Below are 21,037 nucleotides of genomic sequence, written 5' to 3'. Positions count from 1 at the left end.
TTTACTTTGTTCAGATTCAGCACGCCCTGGCAGCCTGGTTGGGTATGCATCGTAGCGTTGTACTGACAGATCCTGGGGTGCTAAGCTAAGTTTTGCAAGCAGTACTCTGCAAGCTGTAGTCTACGCGCAAATTAGGAAACAATATGTACATTAATTAAGTTGTGGTCCAGGCGAGGCACATTGTGTTTTACTGATATCTCTACAGCTTGTGAGGCCCAAAGATCTTTCTTTGTGGTCATGTAAGCCCTATTCAAGTGTTTCAATACTTGGACACAAAGAAGTATAGGGCACCTTACTACACAAAAGAGGAGCCAGAGTAATGCACACATCACATGTCCACAGCAGCCATCAGTTAGACATATGTGTCTCGTAGGTTAACAACTGAAGCAAACCGGGTCAGCTTAAAAGAAAACATGTACAGTTTAATTGACATCTTTAACACTAAACCACAAACATATACGGCTTTCGTGACCACGTCAGTTCAACTGAGACACACATTTAATTAATTGCACCATGCTAATATATGACCAGATAAATATGCTATTTGCACAACTACACCCTCACACAAACATAGAACCACACAACTGCCCTGCTCACCAAAACTGAACTATTCACATTCAAACGTGCTATACGTGCTTTTAGTGACATATGCTCACTAAACAAATAGTGGTACAAAACATGAGACACTGAATTCCTTCAAAGCATACCCAGTGCTGTTACACACCCTTACTAAGGAAGCATTTCAACCACAGACACGCTGCTCTCAAACCACAGCCATACGCAAAATGTCATCCTTACAAACTGATTCCTCTGGCATGGAAAACACTCCTATGGCTACAGGAAAGACAGTGAGCCTAGCGTAATGCCATTTCATACCATTCAATGTTCAGAGTTTCCTTCCAAACACGTAGCCACAGGTACAGGAGTGTCACAGACAGCATGTTGTTCTCTTCTCACATATATTTCTATTACACTCCGCACGCACACTGATTTATCATTGAATCAGCAATGCATGCATACATTTCTATCTCTATCAAACGCATCAATCATTTTGTTGAATATTTATTCACCATGAGCATTCTAAAGCACACAACCTTGATATATATTTACACACCTCCACGTTGTTGTTACAAGCCTAACCTAAAAAAATAAATTGTTTACACAACCTGCCAAAGTTCAGAACTCGCTAGCTGCTATTCTCAATGATAAACATGGTGACTTGTGACACTATCACACATGCAAACGCTTGCACTCACATACGCAATGTTACTATACAGAATCATAAATATGTTTTTTTTACTCCTATTCTTACACACAAAGTGTACCATATCTGCTCCTGCTGGGATCAGCTGGAGGTGCTGAGGCAGTTTGGGGCCAATGCCTCTGAGAACTGCTGCAAGCTCAGAGCCCATAGTGAATGGTAACAGTAAATAGCTGCAGTCAGCTTTAGGAAATGTTTTAAACAAAGTAACTTCAAGCAGACTAGACAAGCAGGCAGGTAAGAGGGTGGTATAAGTAGGGAAATGGGTTCAGAGCACATCGCATCACATCCAAAGCAGAGCAAATTCTAGGCACTGTTGCCGCCCACATACATTTTCAAGTCCGGTTGTGTATCTCACCTGGTACGTAGCTCCTATCGACCCTCTCAGCCACACCAATCTCAATTAGCCAATAGAAAGGCATGTGCGACTGACGCACAGTCACCGACCCGGCTGCACTTAAGATACTGTCACCACCAGTCATTCGGCAAAGCCACCGGTGCCAAAAAAAAAGTGCGGGTGGGCCGCACAAATGGAGTGCATCGCCCCCTCACATGCCACCAAGGGGACAGGATGGAATTGGCGCTGTGGCTGCCAATTGTGCATATTTTCAGAGTGTATGTGCACATGTTGCCCCCCCCCCCCCCCCCCCCCAGCTTGAAGCCCGGTGCCGTGGCGCCACACAAAAGCCGGCACTGCAGCCAATGGTGTGGTGGGGGTTCGAAAGGATTCCGACTATGTCAATAGCTGTTAGCTTTATCTTCCTACACGGACAGCATTAGGCAAAGGGAAATGGTCATTAGTCTCAACCTGATAAGTGATTGATATTCATTGACTCGTGTTTCAATGTATCATCACATTCACCCCCGGTGCGTATTACGAGTTTCAGGACTGCCAGCGGTGTCATGGAGGTTCTTCCTCCATAAAACTGCTGGGGGTCATGAAACAAACGCCCCATGTATAGGGGTGCATGTTGTGCCCCCCTGTGTGCATGCACTCCCAATTCCAGCACGGCATGAACTTCACAGTCCAGGCCATGCTGGAACACGCTGGGGGCGGTCCTGCGACAGTGCCTTTATAAGGCATACATAGGTGCCTTTGAAAGGCACAGCCACAATAACACAGCACTGCCCACTCTTTAGACCACGAAACACTAGTAATCTGGTAGGCGGGCGGCGGCCCTGTTTGGCTCTCCGGGAACGGGTGGTGGCATGGCAGCCTGCTCCAACACTGCCAAACTTATATTTGGTGCTCATGCCCACCCACTGCTCTCTGAGCTACGATGCATTACATTGGGCCTATGGACCGGTGTCTATATGAAGTGAAGAAAGCCCTAATGGAGATACGGGTTCTCAAAGGTCCTTGAACTCCACCTTGACAATGCACCTTATCTAGGTGTACTCTGCACCAGTTGCTACCACGCTTTATCTCAATTCAAACTCCTGCTTCTTACCTCTCGCCATGGCAAGCCCACTGCCACACCTCTGGTTGCCCTGGGAAAAGAATACCCTTTTTCAGTAGTAAAGCTATCTCTCTAGATTGTAGGTTCAAAGAACTGCTCCAGTTATCACTGATTGGCTTACAGTGAAGTGTTATAAAAAGCACTAATATTTTGCTTACCTTATGGTTTGACATCATTTTTACCTCTTTTGGTTCACAGAGCATTTCAACATCTTTAAACTTTTCACCTCTATTGATTTCATATACTTCTTACTACTTAGGACTTTCTCCTTCCATCACTAAAGCACAAAAGCAAAATGTTCTCTCTTTTGATAAAACCTTGTGACTAGTTACTGAGGGCGCTCAAGATATTACCCACTTCTAATGGCTTTCCTGTCTTCTTTGTACGCCCTTGCCTCTCCTGCAGGTTGCTTTGATCCGGTCATGACACTCCTTGTGCTGTACACAGGGCGAGTATTGTATGAAGCCCTCAACCACAGGGTCAGTCTGGCAGTATCATTGTCCACCTACAGTCAGATTCACCCATGGACCGGAGGCACTGGTCAGCAGCAAGCACCCCCTCAAAGCAAAACAATGTCACAACTAGGGGCAGGGAGAGGAGTTGTAGGAGTAGCAGCGCTTCGACAAAGTAACTTATCCACACATCCATGATTTCCAGGACTGCAAATAATTGAGGTGTGTGGTTGAAAAATGAAAAATGTACACACTGTTTTGAAATTGGCTTTCACCCGCATAAAAAAAAAACTTTACACACAACATCTAATAATCTCGGATGTGTACTGCCCACCTGGGCATGATTTTTTTCTTGCACTCCCACCTTCAGTTAATCTCACATAGCCATGCATCTTGCAGGATTGAGTGGTCCTGCCCTAGACAACGGTGGAATATGACCCTGAGATATAGTAATTGTGTAACTCAATCTTCCTCAGTACCCCCCACCGACTGAGATGCTAACTGCCCTGTGTTGATACCTTCAGCCTGACAACAGACGCTGACACTGAGACTCACGTCAATGTAGTTGATGAGCGGCTCATTGGTGCCTTGATCAGATGGGCAGGAGTCCTGGCACTGGTCCATATCCAAGTTTTGGGACTTCCAGAAGTCGGACATCTTCCCGCGTTCCTTCATCGCTTTCCGCACAGACTTCTTTCGCTTTAGGGTCACCCTGGAAGTAGAAGCATGAAAACAGTTGAGTTCGAAAAGGAACCTACAAATGGACAAGTGTGAGACCATATAAAGTGGAGTATCATCTGCTTTTAAGGAACTTGATCATTTGGTGGGCTTTCAGTTCCATATTTAAAAAAAATAGATGCTGTTTTATAATTTCTTGCCAATTAACCATCAAGTTGGTGACTCCTCTGCTCCTCGTTTATTTTGGAAGAGCTCTGTGTGCACTTATATGGCTCAACAACGGCGGCCGAGCATTTGTGGTTACTAAGGGGCATGGTAAAGTACTAACCATGAATTTTGTAATTTCTGGCAATTAATTCTTGGTATTTATTGACATGTTTGAGAGTCATAGATAGACTAGAGCACAATCAACACAATCCAAATCTTGTAATAGATTTCCAATGTAAATTATGTATTTCCCATTGAAAGCGAAGTGTAAAGTTCTACAACCTTTTGCAAATTCTTTCCATTTCCCTGGTAAAGTTATGCCAGGGCAAAGTTTATGGGAGAAGAGAATTTGGGGATAGCTACTGGTATGTAGGAGAAAGCTAGACAGTGCAGCATGAAGAACCTCAGCCTTTGGTGATAAGGAACTTATTCTTCATTTGATAAGTAAGTAAAGGTATTCAATATTTATAGTGGTAAGATATCAAGAGTAATAAAGAACGTGTACAAGAATGTGTAAGTAAATAGCTCGAGTTGGGTGAACGGAATTCAGTGACGCGTGTAGTATGTAGATAATGGAAGTGACTTTGCGTATAATATCGGCTACAAAGATGATTTGATTCATTAGAATTTTTAGAAAACCTTGCAGGAGAATCCAGTGACTCTGTTGACATATTGGAATGTTTTTATAATTGAACATAACTGAGCCTAAACCATGCTGTAAAGGGTCTCAGTAATGGTAAGGCCTGGGTCAGGATAGGAGGCATGCATCTCAGCTCATGTTTCTAATCCGAATTAGGGGTTCATACTCTTTACCCCTGTAGAAGGAATTTGTAAGGTTGAGGAATTTACAACAGATTCCAAGCACAGCTGTGTTATTCGTACTGAGGACTAGACAGATGTTTGTTGGAATTGTGTTGGAGAAGTGGAGAAATGGGCGAGTAACCTTTTCTGCATATTGTAGAGGTGCAGGGATAAGCTTTTCCGGGTGCTTTCACTGTGGTTGGTGAAGTCGTTCTTTTCCTATCTTCCGTCCAGTTTTTAGGTCGAGCCTACAAGGCAGCACATGGACTATATGTTGAAAGGCATATTGTGTTTTACAACAAAGATGAAGGGGCTTGGAGCCCTTCCATTGTATACTATTTTGGGGCTTTTCTTCTCACTTTCATTTGCCTGCTTCTTATTGGTTGCCCAGCTTATCATCCTTGTGCTTGTCCTTTGCGAGGAGCATTGCCTCTTTTTACCATCACTTTGATTGGTTGACAACTCTGCTTCCATTGCTTGCTTTTTAAAGTGCATTTTTTCTTTTGTGTGCCTGTTCCATCCCCTCCCCGGTGTACTTATATCTCCCTGGTGTACTTGTATCCCCCTGCATTCCATGTTGCTCTGTCAACAGACTGCTTTTACCCACCCATATTGCATTCACTCTCACTCGCAGCCCTGTTGCCTGCCTTTCCCACTCACCCACCCTCACCATATTCTGCTTTACCATTACACCCTCATATGTCCTCCTCGTCCCAGTCCTTACACAAATGAGGCAATTCTGCCTTTCGACAGGCTTGTCTGAAACGCTAGTATGTTTTTTAATGTCTATTATATAAACCCCTCCCACCCACCTCCATGCCTGTTTTTTACCTGTCTGACATGCTGTCGGAGTATTGTTTTTTCCCTCCTTCTGTATCAGGCTGCGATGCAGTCAGTGCTTTCTATTTCATGATTCCCTCTGATTCCCCGCCTCCCCAGAGTGCGGCAGAAGATTCGGGTGGAGAAGGTGTCTGTTCTCCTGATTGCTCCTTTTTGGCCTCATCGCCTATGGTTCTCACTGCTGATGCGGCTGTCCGGGGCAGGTTTGTCCGGCTTCCTGTGATCCAATCTCCGCTTCAGTTCCCACTGCTGTCCTTGCCTTGCAGGGCCGTACTGGCCATAGCGGGCACCGGGCAATCCCCCGCTGCGCCACACGGGTGGGGGCCGGTTTTGGGCCCCTGGGGGCCTTTTTCGTTACAGGGCCGTTTTCAATACAGGGCCGTTTTTGTTACATGGCCGTTTTTGCAGCATAACTGCAAAATCGGCCCTGTACCAAAATCGGCCGAAAACCGGCCCCGGCAAAGAGTTCAGCGGCACCTCCAAACCCCAGAGTGGGGAGGGGGCGGCCAAGCACTTTGCCAGGGCCGGTTGTGGTTCCCAGTCCGGCCCTGTTGCCTTGTCTTTATCAGTTTAAACTGACAGCCTGGCTCTTGAACATTTGACATTGGCGTCTTTAGGTTGTTCTTCTTTGGTGGCCTGTGATATCCAGCTTTACCCTAGACCTTCTACCCTTAAGAGTTACAGTAAGCATTGGGGTTATTTTGTTACTTGGTGTACCTCCCAAGGCGTGGATCCTGTGGTTGGTGATTCAGCCTCTATTCTTGAGTTTCTCAGGGAAGGTTTTTTGAAAGATCTTCCCCCTTTGACTTTGTCTGCTCAGTGGACTGCTGTTCAGGCATGTAGGGGTTTGGAGGGTATTGCTCCTTTGGTGAGTCGGCTCTTGCAGAGTTTTCACCTTCACCGTTCGGTCACTCCTGTGATTGTGCCCTCTTGGGAATTGCTGACTGTTCTGAGGGGGTCTCCAGTTGCCCCCTTTTGAGTCTTTGTTGGAGGTGGATTTGCTGTAGTTGTCTTCTAAATTGGCTTTTCTATTGGCCATCACATCTCCTAGGAGGTTGTGTGAGTTGGGTTCTTTCCTTATTTCATTTCCTTTGTTGCAGTTCTTGCAGGACAGGGTGGTGTTGCGGCTTGACCTGGCTTTTCTCCTTAATGTTTCCTCCCAAGTTCAATTTGCAGCTGGAGGTGGTTCTTCCTGATTTTCCTGGAGATAGGGATGCACTGGTTCCTTCTACCTTAGATGATCGCAGAACCCTTCAGGTTTACCTCCAGCGTACCCAGGGCTTTTGTCTTTCTCCTGCCCTGTTTGTCCCCTGTGGTGGTGTGGCCAAGGGGAAGAAGGTGTCTACTTCCACTATCAGTTGGTGGGTGCGTTTGGCAGGTTTGCCAGTCCTATAAGTCTGTGGGTTTGCCTCCTGTGCCTCAGCTTCAGGGGCGTTCGATGCAGTCTGTGCCCACTTCCTGGGCTGAAGCAGCTGGGGTTTCTTTCCTGGAGATTTGTAGAGGGGCTTCCTGGCAGTCCCAACATACTTTTGTCTGGCATTATTGCCTTGATATCTGGCATGCCTCTGTGGACAATTTTACTGTTGGCGTTATGAACGATGCTGTGTCTCAATCATGTGTTTGATTAAAATGTTGTACTTTTGCATGATTCCCTGGTGTCATGCATTTTTCCTAATATTTTTTTGCTTGTGAGATCCTCATTTGTGTAAGGACTGGGACGAGGAGGACATATGAGGGGATAATGTTTTGTTACTTAACGGTAATCTTCATTACCCCGATTTAGGTCCTCCTCGTACCAGTCCTGTTCCCTCCCTCCCTTCTGCTGTGGTTGTGTCTGTTCTTGTTGATAACAGGCATGGTGGTGGGTGGGAGGGGTTTATACATTAGACATTTAAAAAATACTAGCATTTTAGACTAGCCTTCCGGTAGGCAGGATTGTCTCACTTTGTAAGAACTGGGACGAGGAGGTCCTTAATCGGGGTTCTAAAGATTAATGGTAAGTAATGAAACATTATTCACCACCCTCCCCGTTCTGCTTTGCTATTTTCCACCCTCCCTGCTCCTGTGTTCTTTGTCATGCCCTCATCTTCCTATGTTGATTGGCCAATCCCCTTATCTTCCCTGTATTGCTTCCACTCGCCTGTATGTCCTCTTAAAAAAAAAAACCACTTTACATATTTTATTTTAGTTACTGATCTAACTTGGATTGGTAAATAAAAATAAAAGAAGCACCCCCTTAATTTTGTAGATGTGTGAATTTGTGGTGTGCGAAACTATAAAATGATGCTGACAAGCCTGTAAATGGCTTTTTAACCTCATGCGCGCTAGCGGAATTCCGCTCCTGCGCTGAGATTTTTAAAAACGCTTGTTACGTGACGAGCTGGGCTCGTCATCAGCGTGTGAGGAGGCTATGCCATGACGAGCCCAGCTTGTCATCAGCGTGGAAGGGGTTAAAAACTTTAACCACGCTGGATAAAAATCATTGACAGGTCCTGTCTCTAACTGTGTGGACCAGAACCCAGGCCCATGTGAGATAGATAGTGGCTGTGGAAACCTGTTCAAGGAGAGGGAGCCAATTTCAGAGAAACACCTACCCCACAGCTTACTGCAGACAGAAGTGAAAGCACCAAAAAACAGAGAAATGGTGCCTCCTGCAGACGTTGCATTTTTAGTAAACCATCTCCGACCCTGCTATACCCACTTTTAAACCCATCTCTTTCAGTCAGACATTTGAAAAGCTGAGCCTGCTTCTCACTGGTGTATGATTTCACTTCAAGAATGTAATATTCTATTATTTCCCCTCATCCTTTTTATCCTGGAGTAGTAGAAACCTCTAGACTCTTAGGACCCATGTATCCCTCGCCCATCTGCTCCAGATGAATACTAGGGCACTCTCCCACTTACTTGAGCCCTTTGAGTGTAACCAGTATCGAGATATGTGACCACGAAGAGGGTTGCATAAATTTTAAGAGTAAATGGCTAACATCAATGCATTTTGGCTTTTGAAATTCTGGTTTGCATGTTGATCTTGTTTTAAATAAATATTCTATTAATCTGTAGTGTAAATTAAGATATGTTTTCTAAACTATATCATTGGCTAGGCATTTTCCTTTGATGAGTGTTTTTTGAGGGTATCCTGTTATCACAGTTTCTATCCCATAGTTTCCTTCTAGATTAAGCACTGAATGCTTGGTCTTGCTACCACAAAGAGAGTCTAGTCTGAGACAGGAGATTTTGGGTCAATGTGAGCAGTGCAATAGCGCACAAGGCCCTGAGATGCCTGTGGTAAATGACACTCAATTGAGACATTTCCAGGAACCACTGAAGAGTGCTCCAGGGCCTGGAGAAACGTCTTAATACATCCCATTCCCTTTCTATAACATTTTTCTGACTCCCCTTTCGTGCTGATCTTGTGTATTTTGGTTTGATAACCATTTTTAGCTCCAAAGAAAGTGATATATCGACAGCAAATCCCAAATTATGCTTTACCTTTCACCACTTCCTTGGCTGACACGCCCATCCAAGTGGATTAATGCACACAATGTCTTTGAAGCATTGTGTACCTAACTAGAGGGTGTCGCCTTCCATCTATAAAGTGCAGTACGGTGCCATTGTGATGGCCTCCACTAGGGAGGGGCACAGCTCAACCATGAGATTCAAACCTTGTGTTAGGTCTCATCATGGATAAAGCCATCAATCAATAGTTTCTTGTGAAATTAATGCACTCATTAAGAAACAGTATTGTTACCTGTAATCACATGTTCCTGGGAACTGGTGCTTGGAAAACTCTATCATACATTTACCCTTCCTTATAGCTGTAAGCAATACAGTAAAACACATTGGGCAGATTTACAAGCCCCTTGCCCCGCTTTTACGCCGCCGTTGCGTCACTTTTGTGACGCAGCAGCGGCGCAAAAGATGCGCCATGGTGCGGGGTATGAATACCAGGACGGGTTCCCTAAGCAAGCGCATAGATGCCTGCGATGTGGACGATTTGCGCTATATAAATACATGTACATTTACATTTACATTTGCAACGTGACGAATCTCCCAGAGGGTCAAGGGTGGCGGAGCTGTGGCGCACAATTACTGGAGCACCCCTGCCGATATGAAGGAACGCTCCAGTAATTGTAAATATGCCCCATTGTATTCCTGCACCTGGAAGTGCTTATGCCGTAGGTATCAACACTTTTGGGAGTTTGACATACCAGGGTAGTTAGTACAAGTCCAGTGTTCACGCCCACGTTCCTAATTGTTACTTCTCATTTGCAGGACATTTTCACCCGGGCAATTCACCTGCTTGGAGGCAGGAGAAATGTCTGGGTGAAAACCTACCAAGCTGGAATTTTCTTCCACATCCTTCAATTCCTGATGAGGCTGATAACTTCTGTTTATGAGCTAGTTGTAATCAAGATCTCAGCTTTTTTCAAAACAAGGTGTTCCTTAAACAGCACTTTCTTCCTTCCCAAAGGTATCTGCAGTGTTTCACCTAAAACAGGAATCTATTCTTCCTAAGTATCTAATGGGTTCTCAGCTGAGGAAGCTCTCTATAAATCCGATTTTTCCAGGGCAGGGGAATTTCATTTATACAGAGTTTGCTTTTTTCGACGTAATTACCAATTAATCATTACTTATCGTGACTGCACCTGAGGCAACAAAGGAGTAAAGCAACTACAGTGGCTGGAATAACCTCTTGCTTGTCCAAATCCTCTGACATTCGAAGTGTTTTAGATGAGAATGTCCCCCATACGATATTTGGACGTGTTCTCCTGCCCTGAGTGGCTGACTGCGTGTATATCTGCTATCCTGAGTTTTTATTTTGGCCCTGGTATCACGCTAATATAAGCACGTGCTCAGAGGCTTAGGCCTGTACTTTGACCTGGAGATGAACGCAAAGTATGCTCTCATTGTGGGCAGTGGAATACTGTCCCTTTGGTAAGGTTAAAAGAAAAAGTGATGGTGGCACCATACTGTAGTTAAGAGAATCAAGGGGATCCATTTTGGAAACCCCTGGCCTAGCCTAGCATAAGATGCAGGGCGAAGGCTATGCTCCCAGACAGAAGAAGAGTATTGCTTATATTTCTGCAGGTGCAAGGAAAAGACCCAGCCAAGGAACTGCTGATTAGTCTTCATGAGCAATACCATCTGGTCGATGGTAGGAGGAGAATGTGTCTGCAGACGTTGTTGTGAAAAGGGAGGTAGTCTCTAGGGCAGGCCCATCCTTTTCTCTTTCCCCGATTGCTTCTTCATTTTGGTTGATGGTGGCCAGGTGTAGAAACCTCACACTTCTTTGTGCTTTTGTGGATGCTCCAGGACGGAAACAACCCCAGTGCTACCCTCTGTGAGAAACCTTACTCTACACAAATGCTGTGTATGGAGAACAATGTGGAAGACACAGCTAAAGGACGAACCACTCCAAACCAGCGCTGCAATTTTGAGACAGAGGATGCCCCTTTCCTGTGTGTATCAGAGTTATGTATAACAAAGGATGCTGACCATTCCACTTTTCTCTTTGACAAAGTAAGGGGGTGCACCAGAGACTGCTCAGTGGCACTGCTGTACAAACAGAACTGGTGTCTGTCTGACAGTCAGTCTCCCTGAAGTGAAAGAACATCAACAACACCACGATCAGATGGGACCCAAGGGAATATTTAAAGACCAAGCTCTGGAAACATTCCCAACAGATACATAACAACAAAAGAGTGCCAGAGGGTCTAAGGAAAAAGTGAGTTTACAATGTGAGCAACCACTCAACACAAAAAAAGTTCTAACTGACTTCAAAAGATGGTAATCAATGACACCCTGGCAGATGGTCAAAGATACCCATCAGTCACCACTCGAAACCGCCCTTCATCATTTGGGATTCATTTAAGACCATCTACCCAGATGTATTATTCTCAGAAAAAAGGAGACCAAGGTGGTAAATGGTCCCTTTCAATGAAATAACAAGTAGTATGGTACGCCACTCCTCTGTGCTAGTGAGTGGTAGAGCGTGAAGTGACTAATTGGGTGCAGTGCAAAAAAACTAAGTGAAAAAAGAAAAGAAGAAGTGTGTTAAAATTGGATGAGGGAGTAATGAACAAAATTTATTCGGATGATACTCGCTCCACCAATATTAAAAATGTGTTAAGACAGTTTGAAAAAATTAGCTGTCTAGGTATGGTACCAGGTCGACATGTTTCAGCAATTAATATACAAGGTTGTCCTTGCTTTCTTCAAAACCCAACAACAAATATTGCGACTGCAATCATAAAAAGAAATAATAAGTGAAAATGGCAATAAGAAGCCAGATATAGGGACAAGTACAGAGATCGCCTGCAGTTTCTAGGTGATGAGTCTTGTCTGTTCTTACTGGTCATGTATTTCACACAACTTGTAAGAAGTAACGACCTCACCCCACCTGGCAGTGGCTCAGGAGTAGAGTGAAGCACCGCTCTGTCCGTCGGTACCTCCAAGCCGGCATCTGAACCGACTGGGGAGGTCAGGAACATCACCTGGGGCCGTATTTTGGAAGTGCCTCAGGGATCCTGCTTTGCGTGCCCCCAGGGAACTTAGGTATTACAGATGGGGTTGCAGATGCTTTTGCGTCCCTTTCTGTAAAACCGATCATGCTGGTACACATAAAGCGGCAGTGCTATCTTCAGAGGGCATTCCCTTGTTTGCATCGGGGTTGGCACCATGCAATTTAGGGAATCCCTTTGCCTCTGAGCCCACGCCGTATTACAGATGCAGACACAGAGGCAAAGAAGCTGTCAGTGCACCCCCTGATGGCAGCCCTCTGGGGGGGTGTATCCCCTTGCAGGTGGACTGCGTCTGTCATTGCACCCGCCTGGAAGGGGATCTCTAATCCCTCTTAAAAGTGTCAGTGGGTTGCCGCCTGCACTGTGATACACGGAGCGACTTCAAAGCAGCCACTCTGTTTTTCACATGAATGTGCTGCCCCCAGGGCAGCGCGAGTTCACGGCTGCCCTAGGGCAGCGCATTCCATGTAATAGGGTGTGTCTTCCCTGTTTGTGACCGTTAAAGGTGCTCTGGGCGCAAACAGGGATCCTGCTGGTGGAGCTGTATACCTCTCCTAGAAGCCTGCTCAGCCGCGGCCGGTAGTGGGAGTACCGGCTGGGCGGTGACGTGGGGAGGGGGAGGGGCAGGGTGGGGGGTAGTAATGTATGGATTACGGACTTTAACAAGTAAGTAAACATAAAAATAAATAAAACGAATTTCGTTGCGCGCACTGCATCACCAAATGCGATGCAGTGCGCGCAATGAAATTCTTTTTATTCATTTATATGTTTACTTACTGAAAGAGAGGGGAAGGCCCTTCCTGGCCCCACAGGAGAGACTCTCCAAAAAAGAGCTATGTTCTATGCGTCCACAGTAGCTGTGGGGTCACCCAGGAAGAAGCAGATTGAATGGTCTGTGAGGTCCCCAGAATCTCACTCCAGTTCCTGGTGGAAACTGTAACACCAGGGCACAAGTCCTAAAAAAAGAAGTGGGGGGACTCTCCAAGTTAGGTGGTGTCACAGGAAGTAACATCATGGCAGGAAGTGGTACGATGGTAAAGTACCTATGCTTCATGGGAGGGTTGAACAAGATTGGCAAGTCGAGACACAAGTACTGACCACACATCTTACTCTTCAGATTTGTGTTGCTTTCTCCATCATGTGCTTTCTTCACCTTCTGACCACCCCTGCACTCTGTGTTGCTCTCTCTCCCGTGTGCTTTCCCTTGCAAATCCCTGTCTTGCTCATTTCTCCCCAGCCCTTTTACTGTATTTCTATTCCCTCTTGTGCACTTCTTTCCCCTTCAAACCTCCCTTACCCCATGATCTCTAATCCTCCCTATCCGTTCTGTGCTTCTCCCCCAGGAAGATGGTCCGTCTGCTCTGTGTTGCTCTCTTCCTCGTGTACATTCCCCTGCAAACTCCCTCCATGCTTTGTGTAACTCTCTCCCCCCTCAGTGTGCTCCTCTATCCAGAAACCAACCCATGCCCCACACTCCTTGTCACCCTCTTCCTTTTGTGGTCCCCCAAAACCTGGAAAATACCTCCCCTGCTCCATGTTGGTCTCTCCCTCATGTGCCTCCCTCCTCTAACCACCTAACCCCCCGAAACAGCATTGGCAAAACCAGTAGCCTAAAAAGCGAGACCTATTGGCCTTGTTCCTCCATAGTGCCATCATCGCTCGACATGAGCTCTTCTGGGAACGTTTTATGCTCCATGCCCTGAAGGTCTTTCTTCAAACCTGACATTTTTGGAAGTTCAAAATGAGTATTTAGCTCAGAGAAGGGACCTGTAACTTTCATGATTTAATCACTTTCCTGCCTCCTTCCCAATTTATTTGACACCAGGATTTTCTTTTTCTTTACAACAGTCACTTCACGAACCCAGCCCTTTAGATAATGTTTGGAAATATTTGTTTTCCCCCTGCCTGCATTACTGCCTGTCTTCTAGGCATGCTTGAGAAGGATGTAATGCAGCTGCAGCTTGCACTACTGCCTGTCTTCTTGGTATGCAAGACGGATGCAATACCACGTTCTGTATGTCTACGAGAAAGCATGCAAAGCTGCTGTGTATTACGCGCCTTATTTATGTGTATGTGTGTGAGGGGGCTTGCACGGCTGTCATGTCACCTACCCTATATCTTTTTGGGTTGAGGAAGCTTGCACTGCTCCTGCCCAAATTGCATATATCTGTAGTGCTATTGCCTATTGGCCGAATTCTGAAACAAGACGCCGAGACGACTGCAATTGGCAAAATATGTTTTCTTCTGTCTGTCCCATTTCTCTTTTATGCCCTTTCAGTTCTCCTCCTGTGGCTCTAAGCCCTGCTCTCCCCTCTGTCACGCTCTCTCTTTTCTTCCAGGTGTAAAGACTGATCACTGCAGATAACTTTGCCTTTTCCTAATAGTTTTCAAATGCCTTTTTAATAGTAAAGGGCCTCCTCCGCCTCACCCGGTGCTACATTATTTATAACGCCGCAGCGAGCTATGCATGTGGCGCGTGAATTCAACACAGGAGACGACGCAGTCGTTGAGCAATTCGCAGCCTCTGTGCAATTGGGCAGACTGGGACAAGGCCTAGCAGCAGAAGACGAGGGTTAGGCACGAAGCAGCGCCGGTGGGCAGGCAGGGGTGGATGGGGGTGCTACTGCAATCCGGGGTCAATCCATGCATTGGATAGCGGCTGGAATCCAGTGTTACCTTCCGTTTACCCCTTTGTTTTCGCAAGCAAGCACCGACTGACGCCTTTGCCCCCTCCTTCTCCCCAGCATTAATCAGTCTCGGCAGTAATGGTTGTGTTTAAATCCTGTCACGCGCAGTCATGAGCTGCTGATTATCACGCTTTGGATGAGCTGGGTGGACTGTGTTTTGATGAGTAGGGTGGACGGTTTCCACCCTGTAAAATAAGTGGGGGGACGCCGTCCACCCGCGTGGTTCCCTGACTCGTGCCCTGCGTAACACCACAATTGCCTGATTACCAAAGGTATCAATAGAGCTGCAACTTCACTTTTGCTGAAGGCCCAAGCGGGGCTTTAGTTGCCGATTTGCTGAAGACATGAGCAAGCCTGCAACGGCCGATTTGCTAAAGGGCCTAGCTAGGCTTCAACTGCCTATTCACTGAAGGCCAAGTCTGGGCAACATCTGACTAACAGTCAGCCCACATTTGGGCTATAACTGTTGATTGTGGAGGACTCAACCCCAATCACTCCACCCGACCTAAAGGCCAGTTGGGACCACATCCCTTCAAGAACTACTGATCAGTGATCCACAGACTGCATCTACTGCGATAGCACCACACCATATATCCTGCCGCAGCCGCAAGTAGGGAATCCGTTAGCCTCATGGGATCCGGCACAGCAACTGTGAGAGGAAGACTCAACGGTAGCACCACCAAATGCGATCAATGGCCGACTTTGATCAATTCTATCAGGACCTACCGGTTAACAAAGGCTTGCATGAATGAATGGAAGAACCCCTTTGAGTGGAAGGTGGATACTGAAAGGACTCAGAAGAACTCGTCTACCCCCCGAAGCAGTAAAATAATAAGACCGAGTTGTTGCTGAATGAACAGAGCCTAATTCAAGTTACTCCTGATCGCCCTTACTGTACGGCAGAACTAGGATAGAGCACTTTGGAGGGAACAGAAATAGAGCAGGGAGTAAAAGCTACATGAGAGTGTGCCCAAAGTCACACACTTTTATCTGGTTATTGAATGTAGTATTTAGAACAAATGTCTGATTAAAGTAATTTCTTTCTTGGAAAGATAAGCACTGGGCTGGACTTGAGGCCTGAGATAAAGAACCCCCGCCTTACATCCCTGAGACGCCTGTGACTGCTCACCTTTGCTACCGTTAGAGTCAAGTGCAGATGGGTGTTGTACTTGGCCCAGTTTTCAGAGCCATAGTAGGAAACGCTACAACATCATTGAAAAACAACCTCAATCCCCACTGTTGATCCCCAGTAGCCCATGGCTGCTCGTGGTCTTGTAAACAGGGTTTGACAAAGGTGTCGACCTTGGCATGGATTTCAATCTCATTCCACAGGAGCAAAGATGCATTGGTGGCTCCCTGAGGCATCCCCCCACTAGACTTTTGCAGAGAAAGTCATGGATCCCCAATCAGGGTTTTTGAAGCAATCCTTTCTTGATGATGCCTCACAAGAGATTTTCAGATTTTTGCCAGGAGCTCTTTGCAACCTGCAAACAAGCTGGAATGACGAAAAAGTAAGACAGCAACATAAAGAAATTTACCTTCATTGCTATTTCAGTTACCCATGACCCTGTCTAATTTACAGCACCCGATCATCGATTCACGTGGAGCATGTGCTTAGGCTCCCAGCTGTAAGTCCAAAAACATTAGAAACTAGGTGGGGATGGTTAGTGGCGCACAGACCGTGGTGGCTTTTCATGTGAGGAGCATCATTAATGCTGTAGGTCCCAAAAGCATCATAATTGACAGCTTCCTTTCTTTAGAAGCTTTTTCTGATCCGTTCTGTAACAGCAGGCAATTCATATCTAAATTCTGAATGGTGCGACACAAGTGCTAGGAAATCCAGAATCCCCAGGATGGGTTCTAGAAGCCTCCCCTCCTTGTGCAGCAGATGCAAACAAAAACCTTACAAGTTGTAGTTTGAAGGTTATGCCATGTTCTTATCATTTCACATGATCCTTTTGTAGGACATTGTTTTGGGGATTCAGGTCTGTATGTAGCAGCTCCCTGTGGGACGTGTGGATGGCGTGGCATTTTCTGAATCCAAGCGTGCATATCAGTGGATTGCAGGGTCCTCAGTCTAATTGGGCAGAATGGGGAGATCTACTAAACAACATTGTGTTTTTACCTCTGGGATATCTTTTTGGGTGCTGATAAAGTCATATTTCTCTCCCACTCCAATCTCACATCTTTCTCAATCTCTTCTACGTGGCCAATCCCAATCGATATCCTGTTAATGGCTGCCACTCGATACAGTTCTCCCCTAGCTCAGTCCCTCACCCACTGTACCTTTCATATCCCCTCCAGCTCCTCAACAATTCCGACGTCTTGATGTGCATGTGGAGTGTGCCCCCACATGTCTTGACGTTCCGGTTTTTGGCTATGCATATTAATTTCTCAATCCATTTCTCCCACTTCCTAAAACAAGAATGGGCTTCTAACAAATCTCATTCGTTGCTGTGTCTTCCATTTTTTTTCCTCAGGTGCGAGCAGAGAGCAAAAGGCTTTCTTCCTGGTAAGTGTCTTAAATATTGCCTTCAATTTCTGGACTATGTATGTGCCATAGAAATAATTTACTCCCAAAGATGCCAGCATTTAGACTGCCAAAAAGTGTTTCGACTTACTACATTTTAGGCGTTGAATTAGTGTCCCTCCTCTGCCTGCGTCTGCCACTGTTCTGTCATGCTGGCTGAGTGCCCATACGGAGTGTGGCCGCCTGTGGATTCCACTCTCCTCTTCTTCGGTCGTCAGCCTTTCCTTCACTCCCTTCTTTTGATCAGTTACTGGCTCAGTGAACTAATGCGTCCTCGAGCAACTAGACCCTGCACCAGTGGATGATAATGGTGCAATAAAAGGTGGACATAATGCACCATCGAGTGATGGTGATGGTGATGGTGATGATGAGCTATGATGGTGCACTGTCAGGTGATGGCGGTGCACTATGGAATAATGTAGCTGCACTATTAGATGATAATTTTGCATTACAAGGTGATGCACCAGGTGATGCACCAGTGGGTGGGGAAGCTGACATTTTATTATGAGATTCGTATTGGATCATGGATACTTTATGGTATGTTGATGCTTTACTTCTGCCTGGAACCTGTTGTTTTCTCTCTAGGGGATTCTCCCATACCCTATCCCTCTTTGTAGTGGTTGTCATTTTTTACACATGGCGCCTTGATTATTGTAAAGCGCTCTGATACCCTCAAGAGTCATGTTCATGCTATCTAAAAGTTTATAAAGAATAAATGCTGCACAGGATAAAGATATTCTACTATATGGTGAGTGAACTGGATGCTGATGCACGCGCTGGTGCAGTCTGGCATATCAATGAATGAAACCTTTTATATATGTTTTTCATATCCTACTAATGTTGATGGAGCATTACTGATGATGATAGTGCAAACATGTGTCAACTGTATTTGTATCTCACTACTATGCATGTAATGGAATGCTACCACTGGCCAATGTTGCACTCCTCTTGTGTAATTGTGAAGATGCACCACTGGCAGGTGATGCATGTTTGTTTGATTAAGTGGTTTTCTGCTATTGTGTAACACACTTCTCCGTTGTCACAGTGCACAGGTGGTAAATCACTATTGGATTATGCTGCAATTCTGCTGAACGATGGCTATGGATCACTAATTTCTGCTGGTGGACAGCAAGGCAATCAGGCATTTTTGCATAATTAGTCGGAATGGGATAATGGCGAATTTGGAACTGGGTAAGATATCGGTGCTGGTCTAGGACACAATGGGGAAGCGTGGAAGCGGGTACGGTTGCTGTGCTTCACATGAAGGGCAATTACCCTTAGGTACTTTGACATACCTTTAAATACTGGAAAATATAATTGGTTTTCCTTCAGAATGGCCCATAAAATGTAAATCTCTTTAACAAATATATTTGGAAAGTACTCTATTTAGTGCCACATTTTCTGCCCATTTTCTTTGGGGTAGACTCCCCCCCCCCCCCCACACACACACACACACACACACACACTTACTGCAAATTCCCTGGCTCATCTTGTCATCAAGTCCATCTGAGAAGGAGTCTCACAGACTCAGACAGAGGGACATGCTCAAGTTGACATACATTAGCAAACCTCTCCAAAATTCAGGACTGATAGACAAGAGGGAGTCGAGCAAGGTCAAGCCTAACATATTACTTGCTTAACCTTTCTGAATGTTTTACATGGGACCACACCTAAGTGCACCATAATCACCTGGAGTCTTTCTTGGCTTTGCCTTCAATGTCAGAGTGTTTAGACATCTTGCTCTTCTCATCATGATTCGGGTCCAGGCAATGTTGGAACAAGGCCTGCACAAAGGCTGGGACATGGTCAGCTTCCTCCCCTTCCGGAACACCTTCAATCTCCACGTTAATGCTTCCGTTTGGCATGTCCTTTCTTCTCCCTACCACGGCATGGATAGTTTTCCCAGGGCCATTCCCCGCGTGGTCAGAGGAGTCTGTAGTTACGATCTGATGGAACATGTGCTGGATAAATTCTGAAACGTTATCACCCTCGCGCTGACATTGTCCATCTCCCAAGCCCTCTGTCTTTGCAAGAAGGAAATTCACATCACTCCTAAGTGCTGAAAGTTCATTAACAGCCCCTAAGCCTCTGCTTTCAATATTGTCCGTTTTTCTCTCCTGGCTGTCCAATCGATCCTTTATTCCGATGATCTGATTTCTGAGGCCCTCAATACGTGTGACTATTTGTTCACGATTTCCTCGGATTGCTTTAAGAAGGATGTAAAACTTATCTCCTGCCATATGACTGAGTCCATGGTCCTGTTCTGAAAGTTGTGCTGGGTTTGAAGATTTGGAGCGTAAAGGCATTGGTTGAATCTCTGTGTTCTTATCAGAATAAATTCCCCTTACAAACTTGAAATTCAATTGCTTGACGTTTCGATCCATCCTCTGATGTTTGGAAACCCAGGGGTGATGGTCAAGGACCCTGATAGTGGATGATGGTCTTGTTGGGAGACCTCCTGGTCCCAGTGGGGCCTCTCTTTGTCTAACAACATGTATACCCTAGAGCAGCAAGCAAGCATCACAAAGGCCCTATTTGCATATTTGTATCTACATGAGCCAATGGGAGTAAAATGGTCTGGCCTGCGGGCGATGACATCACAAAGCCTATACAGACATTTATTTCTAGCTACACATAGAAAGATTGCCTTGTTATGGAATAATATGAAATGGATACATTCACACCCTTGCTAATCATCGATATCATATCCATTTTGGGGGAGTTCCACCCTAGAATTAGAGCAGAAGTCTGTTCATAGTCACATTTTCAGTGAGAAACACCACCACTTTAACTTCAAAAATGTCAAACAAAAGCATCCAACGCTCATAATGAAGTCATAATCCTAAAGTCCTAAGGCAGTGGTACAGATATATATTTAGTGCTGACTTTGTGAGCCTTGTTTGGGCAGTACCTGATGATTATATTCAGCAAGTCCACTTCCAGACTTCAGGAAAGGTTACATTTTATCTCTAACTTCCGATTCTGTTTTTGCCACTGTTGGAAGTGGCCCTTTTTGCGGGGTCATCCCTAAACTTTTTGCCTTTCTCCTAGCCTTTTTTCTGACATGGTGTTGGTGGTTTTAGGACTCTGGGCACTTCAGCACTGCTGTCCAGTGTAAAGTGTGTGTGCTCTCTGTGATAAATGTGGTAAGATTGGTTTACACCTGTTTGGTCTATTAATTTACCTGTCAGTCCTTTGTAATGTGTTATCCCATATACCCAGGGCTGGTAAATTAAATGCTACTGGTGGGCTTGCAGAGCTGATTGCACCATCCACCAAAGTAGCCTTTAAAACCTATCTCAGGCCTCTGCCATTGCATGACCTGTGTGCACAGTGTTACTGCCGCTGTGACGTAGCACCTAAAGTGTGTGACATGTCCTGGTAGTGACAAACAGCCATTTTGGTCTGTCACTGCTGTGGGGCTGCCCTCCCGTAGGAATGCATCAGGAATGCCCTAATAAGGGGGGCGTGGCTAAGCACGTGACTGTAATGGCCGCCTTTGGGTAGAGCTCCGCTCCGAGCTCCCCTTCCCGGCGAATTTATCCGCTAAAACACCACTCACAGCTGGCCGAAAATAACAGGCGCCGCTGCAGGACGTCG

At 45.7% G+C, this 21,037-nt stretch overlaps 1 protein-coding gene across 1 annotated transcript in view; it reads right to left on the bottom strand.

The window, feature by feature from the left end:
* The window catches only part of CTSE (cathepsin E), a 153,627-nt gene extending 133,806 nt beyond the window's left edge, over window positions 1-19,821 (bottom strand). The window contains 2 exon segments of the mRNA XM_086919711.1: window positions 3,729-3,885; window positions 19,127-19,821. Coding sequence (XP_086775837.1) covers window positions 3,729-3,885; window positions 19,127-19,821 — 852 coding nt within the window.
* Window positions 19,822-21,037: the final 1,216 nt, after the last annotated feature.

This window comes from Lissotriton vulgaris, chromosome 5 (genome assembly GCF_964263255.1).
Source record: "Lissotriton vulgaris chromosome 5, aLisVul1.2, whole genome shotgun sequence".
Classification (NCBI taxonomy): Eukaryota; Metazoa; Chordata; class Amphibia; order Caudata; family Salamandridae; genus Lissotriton; species Lissotriton vulgaris.
Note: the sequence above shows the minus strand (reverse complement) of the source record. Positions and strands in the feature narration are given on the sequence as shown.